Source organism: Pantherophis guttatus, chromosome 1, assembly GCF_059756535.1.
Source record: "Pantherophis guttatus breed Tessera chromosome 1, ASM5975653v1, whole genome shotgun sequence".
Lineage (NCBI taxonomy): Eukaryota > Metazoa > Chordata > Lepidosauria > Squamata > Colubridae > Pantherophis > Pantherophis guttatus.
In genome coordinates, this window is record NC_142063.1 from 299,058,158 (window position 1) to 299,079,740 (window position 21,583).

General features: G+C 36.6%; 1 protein-coding gene across 1 annotated transcript in view; it reads right to left on the reverse strand.

Moving 5' to 3' along the window:
* Positions 1-6,353: 6,353 nt before the first annotated feature.
* Positions 6,354-21,583, reverse strand: part of PROX1 (prospero homeobox 1) — a 71,997-nt gene continuing 56,767 nt past the window's right edge. Inside the window, exon 6 of the mRNA XM_087883188.1 lies at positions 6,354-14,296. Within this exon, the coding sequence (XP_087739314.1) occupies positions 14,111-14,296 (186 nt within the window). The 3' untranslated portion in view covers positions 6,354-14,110. The remainder of the gene's footprint in view (positions 14,297-21,583) is intronic.

Sequence of the window (21,583 nt, forward strand, 5' to 3'; positions counted from 1 at the left end):
TCCAACTGTAGAATTGTATGAATCAATAAACATGTCTTAGGTTTGCATAGGATTGTATTCTAGACAAGAAATTGTCCTTCCATTTACAAAATAAAGATTTGAACATATACTGAGTCAACCATCTGACCCAGAATCATTTGGTTTGGCTGCCAGCAATTTTCCAAGATTCTGACAGACTAATTTCTAGCTCTATACAACTCTAGCAAAACAGTAACATTGATATCTTATGTAGTGACATTAAAACTGCTGCTGTTTTCAATATTATTAGCCCCTACCATCACACAACTAATGCTTGTTTGACTTTTTACAAACCGTAATACATTGCATTGCATGCCTGATTGGTTATTAGATTGGGCATCAAAACAAAATCCAGCCTCTTGTGTATTTTAGTTGTACCCTACTCAATAGAATACTGAGGGTAGCAAAAGTCAAGAAAGAAAGATGCAGAGGGGGATAAACAACTACAACTCCTACCACCTTATTTGAGACTGTACTGGAATGTAGAAAGGCTATGGCATGTGGCATGACCTCAATAACTTCTATTTTTTTCAGGTGATCGGGTCATTCATAACTTGTTGGGGTGGCGCAGCAGACTAAAGTGCTGTTAAGTAGCACCAGCTGCCTGCAATTACTGCAAGTTCAAATCTCACCAGGCTCAAGGTTGACTCAGCCTTCCATCCTTTCGAGGTAGGTAAAATGAGGACCCAGATTGTGGGGGCAATAAGCTGACTTTGTATAAAAAAGAACACCACTTAGGGACCCCCGAAAGCCCTACTAGGCAGGTATATACAAAAAGTATGAAGGCTATTGCTTAATGCATTGTAAGCTGCTCTGAGTCTCCGGAGAAGGGCGGCATATAAATTGAACCAATAAATAAATATTGTTAATGTATAAAACCAAATAAAACCAAATCTGTTGCGGGGGGAGAATAGCAATCCAAGCTTGTCCCCAAATAGGGACATATTGTAGTAGAAGGAAGTGAGACAAAATTGAGGAAAAGTGGACTCAGTCCTTAAGCACTGCAGTAAAATAAGGCCATATTCGCCATGACAGAAAGCATTTGTTCCTTCTGCTTTGGTATCCACTCTTTTCCAAATCTCTCTCTCTATTTAATTACCTTAAATAAAGGTATTTTTATTAGTTCAAGTTATTTAAGATACGTTGTGCCAATGATAAAATGCTAGATAACTTGTAATGTATGTGAAATGCTGCAAGTACTGCAAAATGTATGCGATGCGTAGTAACAATTTTTTACAATTACATGGGAAAAATGGCACTAATAATCAAAGTTTGCCTGGGATTAAAATTTTATTCCAGGAGGATTTGGGCATCTAGTTGATCCCACTAAGAAACTCTTCGTAACTTATTGAAGAGATATGGTAGACAATTTGATCCCAGCCTTTTCAAAAAGAAGACATTATTTCAGAACATACCCTATCTTTCAACTGATAGGGCACTCAGAATGAATACTGTCTAAGATGAAACATTAGCCAGCAAAAATTGTTATAAATGCAACTAGTGGTGCCCTGAAAAATGCATAACTGCTCTGCTAGCTCCTTTGCTGCTCCCAAACAGCTGATCGATGCATTTGGTGTTGCAGCTCAGCTCTGCTCTCCACTGGCTCACAACTTTTCTGACTATCTAATGGATCGGCTCTCATGAGACATACGAGCCAACTGCAGCACCCCCTGAAAGTACAACCTGAAAGCCTGGCAGGAGCCTTTTGCTGATCCACAGAAGCTCTTCATCTGAGCTTTCTTTCAAGGTTATTGCTGTCTGCTATCCAGCCTTCTCTTAGTATGTGGGTTCTGATAAGAGAAAGAATAAAGAAAAAACTTTTGCTTTCTTTCTCCATTCCAAACTGAAAACGTGTTCCCTTCCAGATGCTTGAGTATGACTTTTATAGGCCCCAATTTATCTATTATTTTGGTACCCCACCTTCTGCTTTTAACTTGCTCTGAATCTCAGGAGTAGCTTGTCTTGCAATTCTAAATAAGTTTCTTTTAAGATAAGATAAGAGGAGAGAAGGGAGACGGGCAAATTGGAGCCAAAAAAAAAAAAGACGACCACAAGAATCCAGATGCTTTTGCTCAGACAATATGGATTTGGTTTGATTAAGATTGGGGATAAGATTGGTCTCTCTTCTTCTGACAATTATTAGATGTATAAAAAAATTCCCTTTGGCTTTTGCAACATGCTGGCAGAAAATTATCACTGACGATAGCTGTTTGTACTAAAAGGTGTTAAACACTTGTAATAAATATTTTTCCTTATTTCCCCCAGGATCCAGTTCTATCTCTGGCTGGCGAAGCATAAAAAAGAACGGTCATGCCCAGTTTTAATAGGCAATAGGATTTTCAGGCCCCAAGAGTTGTTTCATAGCCTGGCAAGGCTATAATGAAACTGGCCACTGTTGCCACAAGATTTTCCCCATCAAGTGTTCTCCCTTGTCACCTCCCCCAGCTGCCCATTTGTTGTGCCTGTTACAAAGGAAAACAGGCCATTTGTATTGGATCTAAAAATGCATTTTTTTTTCAGCATAAACATTTTCCTAGGGCAAGCATGCATTTGTAAAAATCAACAGTCGATGCAACCAGAATGATCCTCAAAGACCACTGAAAACAAATAGTATTGATGCCTAAATTCTAAATATTTTATTCAAATAGGAACAAGATTTCTTTTTACTACCTTTTGAATTCACATTAAGTACAAAAGAGAAAAACACGTATGTTGTACGATAGCCATGACATGTTGACATGTTGTCCAAATGGAAATCAAAATGGCAGATGAGGTTGGGATAGAATATTCTTCAAATAGTTAGCTACTGGATTCTTATAGAAAAGGTGCTTTGAAAAGGTGCTTTTTTGATAAGAATCAAGCATGGATTCTATATCCCAAGCCTCTAGAACAATGATGGCTAACCTTTTCTGGACTGAGTGCCCAAAGCGCACATGAACCCCTAAAATGCAATGCACCCATGGGAGACCCACCCCTGTGCATGCATGCGTGGCCCCCACACATGCACCCCACCCCTGTGCATGCACACATGCCCCCACATGCACCCTACCCTGTGTATCTGCGTACACCCCACATGCACCCCACCCCAACGCATATGCATACACCCCCATGTGTGCCCCACCCACTGTGCATGTGCAGCAGAGACCCGAAGACCAACTGGCCAGCAGGAGGCATGCACACATGGGCAGCGGAGCTGAGCTGGGGCGATGGCTCATGTGCCCACAGAAAGGTCGCTGCATGCCATCGTCTTGAATCAGGCAGTGGTAAATATTTGTATATGTCCTATGATTGGAATTCTAACCCCAACTGGAATCATTTAATGTGTTTTGGGTTATTATAAACTGCTTGGAATTGTTTAAAATGTGGTGTCATATAGACATCTAATTTTAATGGTGTCATATAGACATTTTAATTTTAATGCACATTATTATTTATGCACATTGTCCCAGTACATCCTATTGTACTCCTCTGAACTTGGGAAAATCTTTCCTAGGCTACATGTATGTTTTCCAAGTATGTGCATGGAGCCCTTTTCCCAATAATTCCTATTCAAAAAGAAACTAAGAAGAGTATTCCAATTACTCCTTGAAGGCTGCCTTTCTTATCTTGTGTAATGTGCCTACAAACCCCATGTGAACTAGAAATTTGGGCCTCAAAGCTAGAGGGAATTATAGACCAAGGAATCCCAAAGTTTCTTCTTTGTGTTTGTGTTTGTAGAAAGTAAGGTGGAGACAATCTTCTTAGATTCCACCATCTCTCTGAAATCCCTAGCAGCTTTTCTTGAACTCTTCTCAAGATTTCTTATTATAACTCTGGGTTCCATTGATGAAGTTTTCAGGGGATCAATCATTTAAGGAGTACATATCAATCAATCAGTCATTTAAGGAGTGCATTTTGAAACTGAAGTTCTGAAGTGGCTCGCTCATTGAATGAATCAGCAACATTGGGCGATGTGTTCAAGAAATGATTGAATTCATAGTATTGAATAGTTAAGAAAGATGTCAACAGTTTTTGCTATTACAATTGTGTAGGGTGCATCAATATTAGGTCACTGGTGATTTAAATCAGTGTTCCTCTGTATTCTGTCTACCATCAATCAGTAATGACTACTTCCACCACTGCTGTTGTAATTTTAACTGATGAATCTACCATGACTCTTCATTGGTTAACAAAGCCACCGAGCGACTCTACTGTTCATTTGCCAAACATCTCAGCACTCTTAGGGCACAACCAGAGGGCTGTGTTAGCACGATCCTCCAGTCCTTGATTTGGCAGAAAACTATGTCAGCATAAATTGTGCTTGCCTCCCTCATTGCTGATTCCACTTTTCCCTTAGTAACAAGACCAACAAATGGTGCTATTTTTACTGTTTGAATGTGGGACCAGTTAAGAAAAATGATTAGTGGATCTTCTGGCTTCATTTCTTTCTCACTAAACACCACCTGCTACAAATTGTTCCCCTTAATATGTGGAGAGGTGGAGAGGAGTGAGTGTAGCTAGTCACTTGAAATTGTGTTTTAAACCATCTGACAAGATGCCCAGCTAACAGGTCATAGGTACAGAGGTGAGCTCTGCCTCAAACTTGACAGCTTGATTGTTTCTGAATATGAAAGTAGTACTCTTCTACGTAGGAACCATGTCCTCAAATAGATCAAGTGAAAGCCAGAGAAACAGGGGAGGGAGAGAGAGCAGTGATTGTTTATTAATTGAATTTTTATGCTACCCAAACAATTAATAAACACAGTGTCTTACAGACAACTGACTTCCTCCAGGCAGTACTGCAAGAGAATGGAGCAAAAAAGTGAAAAAGTCTGTGCATGTGAAATTCCCCATCACTCTCCCTGATGATGGTTCTAGCAATACACAGGAGGTAAAAACCTTATTTTAATTGATCTACAGTGTAGCACAAGGCATCTGCTGTGGTCCGCCAGGCTGTGGAGCTGGCAGCAGAGTTGGACAGTGAGGAGACTGGGGAGGAACATGGGCCAGTCCTGGAGTCTGGGGAAGGCTTAGATGAGAGCTCTGCATCAGAAGCAGAGATAGGGTCAGGGCCATCTGGGAGTTATGTGTGGACTCTGGAGCCTCCAGAGTTGGACATCAGAAAGACAGAGGAACAGGGGGAGCCTGTTCTTAGTGCGCACATGCGCAGAGCTGCCAGAAGGCAAGAACAGTTAAAACAAAAGGGACAACTCAGGAGTAAGGCTTAGAGATGATTGGCCATAAGACATAAAGGAAGAGCAAAGGCATGTGGGCTTTTGCAGGAAGCAACGTTGTGGATGGTGTCAGTTTGTACTTTGAAGCTCCGTTTTTGACTCTGTGTTTTCATGTGGCCTTGCCAAGATAATTGCCAATTGGGTCTTTGGCAGCATGTCAAAGAAGATAAAGGTGGGTGTTTACCAGCCTTATCCGAAGGACTGTGGCAGGTTTCTGTTGGATATTTATAAACTTTTGGTGATTCAGCACGTGCTGTGAATGAAAGGAATTCACAGCCGTTAAAATTAAAAAAGGGGGGTTTTGGGGACTAATTGTGTGCTTTTTACTATATCAGGAAGCCTAGGTCAGAACAGCATTATTCTCTCAGGAAAGCACTACTCTTGTTTTCTTTTCCCTTTTTAATATAGGTTTACTGATTTTCTTCAGTAATTGGCTAAACCAGTACTTAAAAAGAGGTTTAGTTGTCTCCAAAAGTGTGCTAAATATGTGTCTGGGTATATGTGTGTATGCATATATGTATGTATGTGTCCATGTAAGCATGTAAGAAAAACCTATCTACCAAGCTACACTGGATCCATGGGTTAGTTTATAGTTCATAACCTACAAAATCCTGACCACAGGGGAAGCCAAGGGGACTTCCCATGAGACAGGCATCATTATTAACTCTGATTTCATGTGCAATTTTAAAAGTCCTCTGCAATTAACAAACAATTGATCAGAACGTCCTGTAGGGAGGCAGATAGATACAGTCAGAGATTGAATTTGTCCATCACTGTAAGCCTACACTTTCTTTATTCAAGACTTGCTGAAGAAACTACAAATAGAAGACTTCCTACAAAGTTCTTATAAACCACACTTTATCAGATGGGTTCACACACAGTAATTCATAAAGAATACATTCTATTTGAGGCTTTTGAACATCAAATGTGCTCAATTTTATATTGGATTTTATATGAAAATTCAGTGTCGGTCTCCAGAAGTAATCTGCAAAGTCCTTTGGAGCATGTGTAACTAAAAATTTAGTCCCTTTCTGCATCTTTTAATTCTGCTGCAACTTTTGAGTAGTTTCACATTGGTACTTCATAAGAAAGAATTTTAGTAAGAATATAAGCCAGGAGCAATGAGCTTGTAATTTATATTTTATTTTGCACAAGCTTGCATATATACTGCACATACATTCAATTTAGAGAAGATGGAAGGCACACAAGGCAATTGAACTACTGTATCCTTTAAGTGGTACAAAGCAAAAAGGTAAAGATCTGGAGAGTATACAAAAGCTTAAAACACACACAAAAAAAGTTTTCCCCCAACTCCTCCCCCCCAAAAAAACATTTTTTCCTGATTTCTTTTCAATTTAGTAGCTGCCAAGCTAGAATTGTAAGTTTTTCAGTCAATTGTCTACTGCACCTTTTTTTTCCTCCATACAGACAGGGGAGTCTTCATGTTTTATCACATCATCAATTAATATTACAGTACATCCTTGGCAATACAAAATTGTACACCATCAAATAAATTAGGATAAATTAAACCAATAAATTATGCGAAGTCTTCAGAACAATAGACAACAACAAACTCCCCCACAGTTGAAATTGCCTCTATCTAAATAATAAAATTAAAAATAATCCAAAAATTGAATTCATTAATTCAGTTATTGTACTAACTTCAAATTAAAGGGTTTTTATTACAAAAGAACTTTGATAATGCTATTTACAACATATTGCTAAATAATATAAAGGCAGTGTTTTGTAACTTTTTTAACTATATACATATGAGAAGTAGCTGGGACAACAGCAATATTTATGCCTTAACCTTTGATTCTTCCAGTTTATAAAGGTACAGAATTTCTCTGATTCTTGAGTTCAGATTAATATGAATATCTTCCTGATAAAAATGTATATGTGTGTTTACATTTTTTAAATAAATTCTACAGTATTATATTAATGCCTTAACAAAGTCTAGAGTAGAAAGACTGGGAACAAAATTTAAACTTGTCATCTTATCTACATTTTACCATATATTTCTTGGACATTTTTGCTGTCTGAGTAGAGAAAATAGCTGAAGATTTTGCACTTTTCATAGTTTGAAACAGAGTTAGCCCTAAGAAGATTCAAAGGTTAAATGACAGTTTATATCCCAGGTCAAACTCTTAATATTTTCAATGGTTTATAACCAACAAAACTGTATTTCCTTCAACAGAACATTTAAGTGCAATAGAGTAACTGTTTACTAATATAAACCAGTTACATTCATTAAGGGGAGCTTTTTAAAAACAATGTTTATTAAAATTTCCAAACACAGAATACATATCCAAAAGAAGTCTTTGCACTAAAACACCAATAATTACTATATAATACACATGACAAATAGAAGAGGATTAAAAAAAATTACTTCTCATGTACAATGCTCCTTTGAGGGGATTTGCAAACCACTTTTATATATATATATATAATTATTTATTTATATATATTTTATATATATATATATTTATATCTTTCAGTTCTGCTGGTGAAAGTCCTATATTTAAAGCCACAAAATCTTCACTTTTACTTTTCACTTAATAGTAACCTGTGTAGGAAGGAATCCATTGCCAATAAATTACATTGTGCACATAGAAAAAAATTCTGTAACGTTACAGAAAGTGGATCACTCTTCTCCTGGATACATGATGAGAGGAATCTATCTTTAAAAAGTATTGAGCTGGGTTTTAAAGAATGCTTTCAACTATCTATGCAGTTACTGCAGCAATTCCTATAAATTTAACAGATGTTCTCAGAATGTAGTTATTAAAATCATATGCCTTTTGTTCAAGAAGAGCCCTCAAGCTGAATATATACATTGCTTTATAAAAAATTCCCCTTGGCTATCGTTGTTCACCCACATACTCGGTACAGTAACAATGATTCTGCAAACTTAAAACACTTTAAATTAAATAATACTCAGAGGCACAAAGCAAACCTCAAGAATATATGGGTGAACACTTCCTTAAATAATTATTACATCCTAATATCTTTCACTTTTTAAAAATCATTTAATGTGAAGCGTTCCCATTACACAACCAGAGATACAGTAAGAATTAAGTGTTTTATAGCTTCAAATAGAACATTCTTCTCACAAAGCATAACAAATGTCTAAAATAGGTTCTTAATCTACACTGGAAAAATGTAAGCATTTCACTTCACACGCTTATTGTGTGTGTATAGGTATATATACATATATATATCTTTATATATATATTAGCAGGTGTATATATTGTTATATATGTATGTATATGTATACACATATATATAATACGTATGAAATATTGCTCCTATACTACTGTTTGTTAGGCTAAGAAAACACAAGATCTGCACCACTGTTACAAAAAATTGGCTTCTACAAGAAATTTTCAAAATTGAATGCTCCTCAAACGATTGAGAAAAAATAATTTGCGGTATCAAACTGTTCTAAAAATTATCTTCTTCAAAAACTTATTCTCCTGCTTTTGTTTTTAATTTTCTTTAAAAAGACACAAAATGTGCATAGCTATCAACATTGTGTTAAACAGCTGGAAAAAAAGTGGAGAGAAAACCAGTGTTTATTGCATCTGGGGAATTGCGTGAAGGAAGGAAGGTCCAAACATATGAAAATTGTAAGCCACAGAAGGCACAAGAATAATTGTACTGGTTAAGGGAGAATAACTGGTAATTTGAAGGATTTGTTTTATCTAATCCTTCCGCTGGTGCATTTAAGGTCTAGGCACACACTCTAAGCTCCAGCTTCTGTAGTAGGGAAAATAGGGAAAGAGGAGAAAAATGAATGTCAGCACAGAATTTCCAGGTCTTTAAAAAAAAATGTTTTAAATCAATTTCTCTATGTCAATTTCTTTTTCCTATATTAAAAGTACCTTCTGTCTTTTCTAACCTAGTCCCATCCAGTTTTGCTAACAAAAAAAGGGGGAGGGGAATGGGATTGAAGGTATAAATACAGGGAGGTCCACAGGAATGGTCAATAAAGGCAAAATAATGGTCTTAATGTTGTGATCAAAGCTCCACTAATTTTTTCTCTGTGTTGCATTGTACATAAACAAGCAGAGCTTTGACTATACTGCTATGGCTGCCATCTTTTATTTTTTAGTATATTCTATGGACAATTTGAATAATTACTATTGCTGGACTTGGCTCAGTTTTAGATTTGCTGCAGTGTCCTGACATTAGAAGTTGATCAAGGAAAGCCTGGCTACAAAATCAACAGTAATCAGGTGCAGCGTTATCAAAAATTAGAGTACTCATGCAAAAAATAAATTTTTTTTAAAAAAAATCCATGTCAGATTCGTGGAAATGAGGTGGCCACAATTCTCTCTCAAGAATTCCCAGGAGGTATACTTAGAGAAATCGAATTACAGGGCTTTGCTTCATAGAATTGTTGGTCTGAATGCTTCCAAATTCCAAATTAATAAAGCTATTCTCTTTTTTTTTCCTTTTCTTCTTCTTTTTAAATGAACAGGAGACATAGTACAACAACTTCAGCAACTTGTGCTGCTCTAGTGTCTCAGCATGGCAACGAAATCTATGGCATGGGGTGATAATTTTATTCTTTAAAAATGAAATTCTAAAATAAATCATTGGGAGGATGAAAAAAAATCCTTTAAAATAGAAGAAAAATTGATATTTCACACTCAATCTGATGTGCTTTGGGAGGCACAAAGGCAACACAACTAACAAAACAATGAAATTACAATTAAATAACTGGGGAATAATCAGGTAAGGTCTTTTTAAAAAAGCAAATCAAGGTTTCCTTGGTACTCTCCCCACCCCATGAGCGTTTTGAAGCATCACTTGCTCTCCTTTTTCCATAAGCTATGTTTCAAATAAATAAATGGCATAAGTTTTAAAAGGTCATTGAGTTCAATGAATCACATTTCATTTCAAGACAAACAGCGCTAAAGTTTACGTCACTAATGTTACTAACAATGTATAGTCCTCAAAGTGATGTCTAAGAAATTAAGTATGGCTTTAGTTGGGTATGTTTGGTCATGGCCAAGGGGATAATACAGTAGGAGGATAATAAAGTGAACTGCTAGAGAATTTCATGCTGTTTTGAATATGGAGAGAGCTGAAGAGCTTTCTGTAATAATGTAAGGACAATGTCTCTCTTTCAAGCCTCTGTACCTTTCCATAAATCTTTAGCAGAAGCAAGCTTTAAACTACTTCTTTCAAAATGAGACAATAAAAGGACATGATCATAACAATCATCCCCATTTTTAAAAAAAGTTGGATTGGCTCCAGATGGGTTGAAATAGCAACTCCCAGAAGGGTAGATATGTTTCCCCATAATCTTTTCTCTTTGTAAACTACTTCTGGTAATTTAGATTGATTTGATTCAAACTATGAAGTTCCTTGTATATATCAGGGACAAGGAATGGTTTTTTAATGTTAGTTAACTAACATTTAGGATCTTAAACTATGTTCCATAATGATTTCAGATCCTACTTAATAACTGATTTTAAACCATAGGATGTCTGACATAAGGATGTCAGATATATTGGGGAGCACATCAGAATAAAAATATCAAAAGTAACATTCAAGAAGAAAAGCAAATATGGGAACCTATTCTTGGATCAATAAACTATGTTTTGTTTTTTAGCTAGAAGTATTACATATGAAAAGACCCACTGGACTTTTTCTTTAACATAATGTGTGCTTTAGTGTATCTTGCTGGCTTCAGCAAAGCTTTTGCACCAAGAAAACTACTATTCTGCATATTGAGAAACCCTGTGTGTTTCTGTCACTAAACAAAGGCCTGTGCCCTCATTTTTTAAAAAAAAAAATCAGCAGGTTTTAAGGCTTTTTACTGTCAACCCTTTTCATCATTTTTGTCTCTCAAGCAATATTTATAAATGAGGCATCATTGCAATGAGTAGGTCAGCTTTTTTATTATCGTAATGTATATGGGGTAAACTTTCACTCTCCAAAGCCAAAATACAATTTATGTTTTGTTTTTCTTTAAAAAGCAATTTCAAGAAAGGGAGGAAAAAAAGGAGGATCCTAAAGAAAGCTATCTGCTAAACTGTAAAACTGCCACCATGGTTGGTTAGGATTGAATCTGATTCAATTTCCTGGGGGAGACAAGAGGTAATGATAAATACCAGTCCAGATAACAATAAATTCTTACTGCATCTATACAAAAGACACAGAAAACAACAAACACATAGTGCCATAACATGTAGGTAATTCTACTAGACACTACCACTTTCCCAAAGTGTGAAAAGGAAAAAAAGAGACCTCTGAACAAAGCATAAAAACATTCAGGGAACATTTTCTTCTTTTTTGAATTAGACAGATTGTTGCAATTCATTTCAGCTAGATCCATACCACTCTTATTCCTGCTTTGCATTGAAAAATCAACATTGTTTTTGTCATTTTGAGACGAAATTCCATTTTGGACTTCAATCAGCATTCTTGTCCAGTAAATACCAACAATCATATCCAACAAGAAGTAAACATATTCTGTCCTTGCTGAAAATGGCAGCCTTAAAATAAGCTCCTCCCATCAACAGCAAAGAACTTGTTGTGTTTGGATATTAGGATGTTTTGGGCTTGCCAGCCCATGTGTCATCAACTGCTGGTGGGGATCTCAGTAAGCAATCGTGGTCTCAGTATGCAATTAGATTAATATCATAGAAAGTATGGAAATATTAGCAATTTTCAATAGCAGCTCTGCATTCGGCATGTTGAGTTTAGCTTTATTGAAAGATGCCAAAAGTAGGACTCAGTGGCTCTTCGTTGCAAAAAAATTATCTTGAAAATATCAGGACAACTCTGAAGAGCTCCATTTTTAATACATTATGCACTGCACTCGTGTTTTGTTTGGCGCAAACTTTTGCTGTAGAACAGAAAGTATTTAATTACTTCTATTCATTGGTTATGAATTATGTAAATCTGAGGAAGGAATAAAGTGACTAGCGTTTATTTTCCTAGCCAATGGGACAGAAATACAAATTCTGCACAATGTTTAGGTGCAATCCAGTTCTCATGAAGCGTGCTCAAAACTTAGAAAGTTAGTTAGCACAGTTAAACACAGTTAAAAACTGTATGCACAGTTTTCTTCTCCAGAGTTGTGCTTTCAGTATATATTGTGCCTAGTTTATTCCTTAAAACAATATTTTCTATAAAAATGTTTCTATTCCATTTCTAATATATTGAAAGTACTCTTGCACTCTGAGATGATGTCATTTTTGCCATAGTAATTTGAGAATAAAGCAAACATACCTTACAATGCTTTTCAGATGAAAAAGTAGTTAAAACATGTTTCAGGTAAAAATATGAAATATCAAATATATACATCACGTAAAGATTTCAGAGAAGAAGGGGAAGAATACATTTGTATCAAATGCTATTTAGAAGATGGCCCAGACCCAACTATTCAATGTGATGAAGTAAAAGGGTACAATTCAGTCAAAATAAAACATTCATCAATCATCATAGTCACCCTATAAACATATGGTTAGAAATAACTTCTGGACTTAGTCCCCAAAATGCATGTGCATGGGATTGCCCCTTTTGGATTCCACAGATTTCAATAGGAAACATTTTCTCATGACCAATAAAATAATTTAAAATGCTCCAATATGACCAAAGACCATACAGCAGCAACTTTTCTTTTTTTACTCTATGAAGAGTGAAATGCTATTGTGTTAAGGAGCTGAGCATATTACAGAATTGTATTAGCCAAACTACAAATTATTTTGACTTCATTTGCTTTACACAGTATTGCCTTGCTTGAAGAAGAGAAAGGGAAACATAGCTAGATAAATATAGCTGAGGCAAACATCAAAAAATGAGGGCATTCCAACTCTGGAATTTTGGGTTCATCCAATTCCATTCCCAGTCTACTTTATTTTGTATCCAGTCCCTCTAACATGTGGTGAGCCCAACATAGAACAGAATAGAGCATAATTTCAACTATGTGGTACCTTCTGAGAGAACTTGCCACTACTGTTGTTTTCCCAAACTTCCGAACAACAGAAATTGTAGGTAGATAACTCTCCCCAAAACATGACAATAGGACTCAAGAAGCTTGAACACATGCTTATAATAGAATAAAAGATGCCAAAATATGGTCATACATTGTTCTCATAAAAGGAAAGTCATAAAGCTTAGAAGAGATGATGTCTTTTGCTCTCAGTTGAGAAAGGAAAAGAGGATTTATATATCTTGTACAGTGTTACACAAAAGTGCACTTCCTTCATTAAGCAGTTGAACTAAAAATTTAGAAACCTTAGCTGTGAAAATTCCCCATAGGGTTAAGAGCTTTTAATACAAACAAAGGGCCATCACCTTCTGTAGGATTTTACCATAACATCTGGGGAAAAATCAACCAGGTAATGAGCCATATATAGTAAGATAGATGATAGATAGATAGATAGATAGATAGATAGATAGATAGATAGATAGATAGATAGAGATAGATAGATAGATAGATAGATAGATAGATAGATAGATAGATAGATAGATGCATGGATCGGTAGATAGGTGATAGATAGAAGATAGATAGATAGATAGATAGATAGATAGATAGATAGATAGATAGATAGATAGGTTTGTACACACTTCAAATCATTCTTCTTTTCAAGGGATAAGAAAAGGGACCGGAAGGGGAAGAAAATGCCCCAATACTGTTTTTTCCCAAAATGTTAAAAGTCACAGGCAAAAGTAAAACAAAAGCTGGAGTTAAAATAATTATACACGTATTACTGACCTAAACTTATAATAAATCACAAGGGATTCTGATCTGATTTCATATATGAAACACATACACACACATTCACACATAGCTTGGGCATAAAAAAGGGAGAGTCTGCTACTTTTTTAATACATTCATAAATAGCGGTTGAAAATCTCTACTCATGAAGAAGCTCTTGGAGGCAGTTTGGGGATTTGAAAATCTCAGGAACTTCACTGTCCAGCTTACAGATGACCTTGTATATGGCCTTCTTCCAGGAAGGATCAACATCTTTGCCTGCGATAATGGCATTGAAAAACTCTCGTAATGTGATCTGAGCCACTTCCAGGAATCTCTCTGGAACCTGCTGATACAAGGAGACAATGGCATTAATAAAAGTTTTCAGTTTCAAGTCTCTGGATCTTCAAAGGAAACTGAGCTAAGTCCTTGCTTTCAAAAGGGAGCTTACATAGCACCTGCATTTTCTAAATGTAGCAGGACTCTATTCTCTTAGGCAAGGCTGTTATATATAGTACAATAACTCTTAAAACATGTGTTAGCTAGCTTTGTAAAGATGAACTGCAGAATGTTAGTATTAGAATATGAACATCTGGGTTTAGAGGGTGCTGTTTTTATAAGATATAATTAACAAAGGAGGGAATGAGGGGAAAAGGTGATTGCCTTGAGGTCTGCAGAATATAATGCTCATATATGAATTCGTTATTTTTCTCTAAGAGCATTAAGCATGTGCTGAAAGCAACTTCTGGTCTTTTTTTCTGTGTGTTCCTATGATACCAGCTAATGCTAAAAATCAGCAAAAGAAGAGAGTAACTATGCATTGTTTCTGAGATAATCCAATAAAGCTCTCAACACCTTGATTCAGAAGTTATCCAATTTCTGGTGATTCCATAAATGGTCCCTCTCCAGACATAAAGCCTTATTAAAATGAGTTTATACAGCACAGGTCTCTGTACATGTGATGGCCATAGACCAGGAATAAATAAGATACAGCCATTTAAAATATGCTCATTCACAACTTCCAGCAGCCCCAATTGGCATGGACAATATATGATGTTTTGAAAATAAGTGATTAAGAATGTTTTGTTTTCATAACATTTCATGACTATCCCTTTGGAGAAAAGAAACTTGTTCCAAGAAGACAAGCAACCTTGAATCATTCATTATCTTATTGCTACCTTTCTATTTTAAAAACCATGTAGTGAGTGTAGATTGATGGCTGCATCAGTAATTCTCAAGTCTGTGAGTAATCAATGGCAGTATAACTCCAAAAGCAAATATCTTTCAGCTGCTTAGGCTGAGTAGTTTCTAAACCCATTTTTCAATAACATCTTTTACTTTAAATAGGGGAACAAATTTAACTTCTGGCATTTTCATGAAAAGTACCTGGCTAGCAGAAGATTGTCTGAGATTCTGGAAAGTTTTTGTCAGAAAAGAAGGACAATATTGATGAGACAGATTAACCCACATAAAATATTTGATATGTTTGCTCAAAGTGCGGACTTGAATTTAGCACAAGCATAGGTACTACCTGAGGCAGCTGATCAGTCAATACTAAAAAACAAAACAAAAACCCAACCCAACCCAAAAAACCCCAAAATAATATAGAAGAGGGCAATAGCCTCAAAAGTAGTAGCCATAAAGTGTGTAATTGATATATTTTTATTAAAGAAAGGAAAAAGAATCAATTAAAATATAAGCCCAAGAAACAATTCCCTGTGTAGGATTTCTTCATACATTCCTGTAAATGGGGTAATTTTTTTAAGGCCAAAAACACAGCTGGAAGGGAAAAAAATCCTGAAATAATACAAAGAAAAAAAAGTGAGGTAGGAGTCAAATAAAAGTCTACTCCTTTGTTAAAACATTTTTTAAAATAATACAGTGCCAGAAGTTTTCTTTTATTTATAGGGATCAAGTAGCTTTCCAGAAAGATCCATGAAAAAATTGATCTCCACCCCCCCACCCGCCACACACACATTGTCTGCAATTCCACATTGGCTAATGAATCCTTATGCCCTATTGTTGCAAAGGTGTTGGCCCAAATGTTTTGCATCCTACATGGAAAGCGTGAAAATTTAGCTTCTACTGTACACAATGCACTGAAGCTTTCTTCAGTGCATTACCACTGTAGCAGATCAAACATAAGCACTTCACAAATAAGATTTTGCCATGAGGCAGACATGTGATCAGCAGCTACTGAAGTCCACAGAGGTTGCTTGAATACACTCAAAGATGGAATTTGTACCCAAACACCAGCCACATTTTGCAAAAATAAATTGATTTACAATGCAAAAGAAATACTAAGTGAAAACAGTTAGAAAGGGGATGGAGTCAAGACATAATTTGTTGTCACTGGGGAAAAAAACCCTTTTAAGCAGTCAACACATTTGTTTTATTTTAATTATATAAATACCAAATCTAATGATATATGATGCTTCTAATTGCTAGAATTATAGAAATTCTTTCCTAAATGTTGACAACACATGTTACCATTAAATATTGCACACAATAGTGCATCTGAAAGCTTAGGGAAGGTGCATTTGCTAAATTTTGTTTTTATATATCTCTTCCTTTGGAACTGTGATATAGGTAAGGAGGAGGGCAGACAAATGTCAAGAGTTGTTTTATGGGTGCTATTAAAAAGGCAAGAGAATTTCCTATAAAATATGAAGCTGCCTTTTGTTTTTGTTTATCTAGACTAGGACCATCTACTATCTGGAGTTGTCAAGACTGTGGTTTAATGCAGTAATGGTTTTATTTTTGATTTTCTTCAAATGCCACTTTGGCAGAAGAAAGTAATTATTCAGAAGCATAAGTAGAACCCTTAGAAAATATGGTAAAAAATGGAATTATAAGGGAAAAAACATGAAAGAATAACTGAGTGAATTCTCTATATCTCTAGCTGTAGGCCTTTAAATAAATTGCTGGAAAACCAGGGTCAAGCAGGTGTGACGGAAACAAATTTGCCAGGCCATCAGTGCTATTTTTTTTTTTTTTATTAAGAAATAGAAGAGAGGCCAACTTTCCACAGTCTGATGTTTCTCCGAACATTTTGGACTATAGTTCTGAATATTCCAGTTACCAGGGAAATAGAGTTCCCCAACAGTTGTCTATGGAAGTGCAGTCCTCCCAAACTCTGTTTTTGCTGGTAGAAGGTTGCAGGAGACCGTTGCAGCCAAAAACGGAGCTTAGGAGCCTGTTTTGCTGGCAGAGCACTCAGGCCACCACAGGCCCCCCCGACACAAGTGACATTGAGCTGGCGATGCCCATCCTGGTCCCCGGAGGTCAAACACAACCCTGATGCAGCCCTCAATGAAATTGAGTTTGACACCCTGCTCTAAGAGAAAGATCTTAGAAAGTTTCCTAAAGGAATATTTCAAATTTGTGATAGCACGACAGCATAGCCATGGTATGTTATCCGGAAAAGAATGGCCCACAACTAGAAAATTCAGAATTGTATGTATCTTTGTACAGATGGATACTTTCATGAGAATGAAAGAGAAAGTCCTGGGATTAGAAGAAAAAGAGAGCAATATTTTATAATAATATAGTTACAGATAACTGGTAAAGTTAAAGACAAAAAGGTAAAGCAATCTTGAATTCTTCGAAGTAAGTTCAACCTTCATAAATAATATGCTGAAGAGATTCACTGAAAAGCCTTTTGGGCTTGGCATGTCAAAAATTCAGAAAATGCTTAACCTGACTCTGATGGTGTGTTCCATCTCTCCCTCACTGAACAAAAGTGAAAAAACTTATCTCTCACCACTCCATCTAGGCCACCTTGAACAGCAATACTTGGTGGAAGCAACTGAAACCTGGGCCTCAATTTCAGCCTTAGTGCCACTGCTATCACTCAAAATATTGCCTCACATTCTCCCTGCACATTAGTCTCAGAAAATGATATAATCGGCCTGTGGCCCAGTTCTCCTCAGGATCTGCTGTGCTGCTTATCTTTAGGTGGTATTCTCTTTCTTTTGACAGGACCCTGAGGGCTATCCAAGGCTGCTTTGCACAAGGCCTTTAGTTTTGTAGTAGCTTCAGAGAATGATCTTCCACGGTCTGAAAACCATGTGAAAGCATGTTCCATGGTCTGAAAACCATGTGAAAGCATATTCTTGTGCGATTTTCAGATGCTCTGGAATAGAGGTCTTCAAACGTGGCAGCTTTAAGACTTGTGGACTTCAACTCCCAGAATTCTCCAGCCAACTGGAGAATTCTGGGAGTTAAAGTCCACAAGTCTTAAAGCTGCCACGTTTGAAGACCTGTGCTCTGGAGGTTGCACATGAGTACACACCATTTTCACCCAGTGGCCACAGCCTCCAAAAATTGCAGAAGAATAGGAATTCTTTTGAAAATAGTTGTTGGCAGATGTTGAACACTGCCATGTCATCCAAATCATCATGCCATGACACCTTTGACATATGTGTCATAATTTGCCATCACTGACCTATACTGAATGCTTTTTGGTACCTCATGTGTAGCCAAAAATAAGTGACCACATGTAATGTTGCCTTTGGGGGAGTTACAAAAGTTTCGTGTTCCAAGCTTTTTTTTATTATTAACAACAAGCTTGTTCCTGTCAGGGAGCCCGACTTATTCCTTTCTATTGCATATGAAGACCCAGATTGTTGGCGGCAATATGATGACTCTGTAAACCGCTTAGAAAGGGCTGTAATCACTGTGAAGTGGTTTATAAGTCTAAGTGCTATTGCTATATTAGCCAGATTTAGTTTGTAAGCTTCACACCATTGCCCTGTTTTTTTCTTCATACTGTACAATCTTTTTGAAGTTTATTTTCTTTCTTTTGTTTGCTTGTTGTCAAAGGCATTTAAAACCTCTGAAGAACCCTTTTCTTTCACCACAAACCATAGGATTGGATGGCATGGAAAGATTGCTAAGTCAGGAGACGTAATGAATGTTGCCCTTCTTTTACAAATTTAGCACTGTTCAATGCTTAATCTAGCAGACTGCCTCCCCTTCCCATTTAAAAGGTGCACATCATAATTTCTTAAGAGAATGCACATTCTGAGGCAAAGCATCTAATTGTTTAAATGGATGAGTGATTAGAGAGTTAGATGATCTTTTTTTTTTCCTAGTGAGCAAATAACCAGTCAGCTGTGCTAATTGTGTGTGTCTGGGGGCAGCTTTTCCCTGATCCTAAGTAAGAATGACCTACTAAGTACATCTTTACACCTATTAGATTGAACATCTCACCAACAGAAACATCTGCAGAAACAATGCCTCAGTGACAAATAAGAGCCCCGTCCAGATTTCTTTTTATAGACTCAACAACAATCCCTACTATGAACCCAGAACATTTTCCTAGCATCAGGTGGCTGCAGTCAATCAAATAATAATACTTGACATTCATTGGGAAGAAAGACAATGCTGAGAGGAGGAATGAGGTGGTGGACTTCAGACACACAATCTTCTCTCAGAAATGGGGAAGACAATGTTCCTTGTAAATTGGAATAGCCTGGAAAAAATGGATTCATGTGCAGACATGGAAGAGAAACAGAAGTGCATGTGAAAGTATTATTAGAATAATTTCCTGGGTGGGGGGAACACGTCATAGTAAAACAAAGAAAGAACAACTTTTTTGGTGTCCGCTGATAAATATGGTGTTTGCTCCTATGGCTCCCATAGCAGTCACAGATTTAGCAACTCCTTCAAAGCTCCTTTAATATATCAATCTTCCTGTCAGGAAGGAGGATAGAGATTGGTGGAAAAATCTTGATTCACTTGGTCTTAACTTCAGAAAGTAATCATAATATTGCTTGCCACATTTTATGAACAAACTCAGGCATGGTTTTGACAGAAATGCAGACTAATAATGGAAAAACTGTTGCTTCATGTGCATAAGCAAACATCCTTGTATACAATCAGGCTTGGTATCCAGCTAAGATAATATATACAATCTGATTGTCTATGAATCATGCATAAATGATTCAGAAATAAACTTTGATTACAAACTCATTAGCTGATGTTAGAAATGTTGCAAGCAAATAAAGGTCTCCCTGACGTAATTATTTTTTGTATAGTATTACAAAATGCTCTAATATTATGTCATAAAGTTCCCAAACACAACCTATCATAATGCACAACAATTGAAATAAAGTAAATAAACTGAAAATCATGAAAACTCATAAAATTAATAAAATTGTCTTTATGAACATCATAAGATACTTTATTTATCAAATTTAGAGATTCCCTATCTCATTCTCAGACAGTGTCTGGGCAGTCTACTACTATACTACTATTAGTGTAGTTATGACAACAGTAGCAGTATTGTATTTATTCAACATGGACTTTTAAAACCAAAGTCCAGAAAATTTTAAGTAAGTAAGTAAGTAAGTAAGTAAGTAAGTAAGTAAGTAAGGAAGGAAGGAAGGAAGGAAGGTTATTTTTCAGATGAGATATAATGCAGTTATAGTACAATTGAACACATTCAGAAGTTTCTCCAGTGAATATGTTGCTTAATATAGAGAACTGATATCAAATAACTTTTCAAAATTATTAATTGGGACTATTGCAGATTTGCAGAGAAAATTTTACTGCAACCAATTTAGCATGAAAATCCTAGAGTTCCATCAACAGGACTTAGCTTTGTTAACCAGTAGGCCTTTAGGCTTCATTATTTTATCAGAAATAATGGCCACTGAACTTGACGGAACTTCAGTTTGAGTAGATGCATATAGGATTATGCTGCTAAACCTTAATCTGCCAGCAAAAATAGTGTTTGTCTACTAGATAGAATTGTACTGATGCCAGAACTTCAAATGGGATGCTTTACTGGCAGTCCTTCACTCCCCACTTTTGTCCCTGTCTTTTCTTGGGAGGTTTATTTCTTTATTTTTATTTTTGCCCGAGCAGCAAAGACTTTCCCTCCCCTTTCCTCCCCCCCAGCCCCCCTCCCTTCTCCTCCCAGTTGCTTTACCTTCAAGGATGATTTGTTTTATTAAACTGACTGTCCCCAGCCTCTGCAGTACATAATAAAAGCCTGACATAGCAGCCTGCCTGCCTTCTGTGTCCTGCAGATACTCATCATAAGTGTCAGGACATACCAAGGTTAGCGGTCACTGGAAGTGTGCTGGCTGGCTGCAGCTTTTGCCAAACACACTTGGCAGCTGAATGAATGTCAGAGAGAATAGAAGGAGAGTTACAAAGGTTAGCGAGAAGGCAGCCTTGCCTCCACTTTTTTCTCCTTCCTTCTTACATCTTCCACCTTCTCCCCTTTTAGAGACCCTGGCCCATTTTTGAAAGAAATATCTGTTTTGAAGGGAAAAAATTATCTATCAGTCCCTTAAAACTTTTTGACCAAAGCTTTTCTTTTCCCTGCCTGAAGTGTGTGTGTGTGTGTGAGAGAGAGAGGCAGAACTGATGTTCTTGCTATTTTTAGACACCCATGTGTCTTACCTAATTCTATTGTTCTTTATTAGTGGCAGAAATTGATTTCATTACTTTAAGGTGAAAAAAGAAGCAACCTGCTCTGTTTAAAGGATGTTTTTTTTTTTTTGCCTTGTTAATTTTTAACAGGCAGGCTGGTTTTAAAGTGCGCTCTCTCTTTCTCTCCTCCCTGAATGCAATCACTTATGAGTTACCTTTGTAGAATCTCAACCGAAAGGGATGGGAA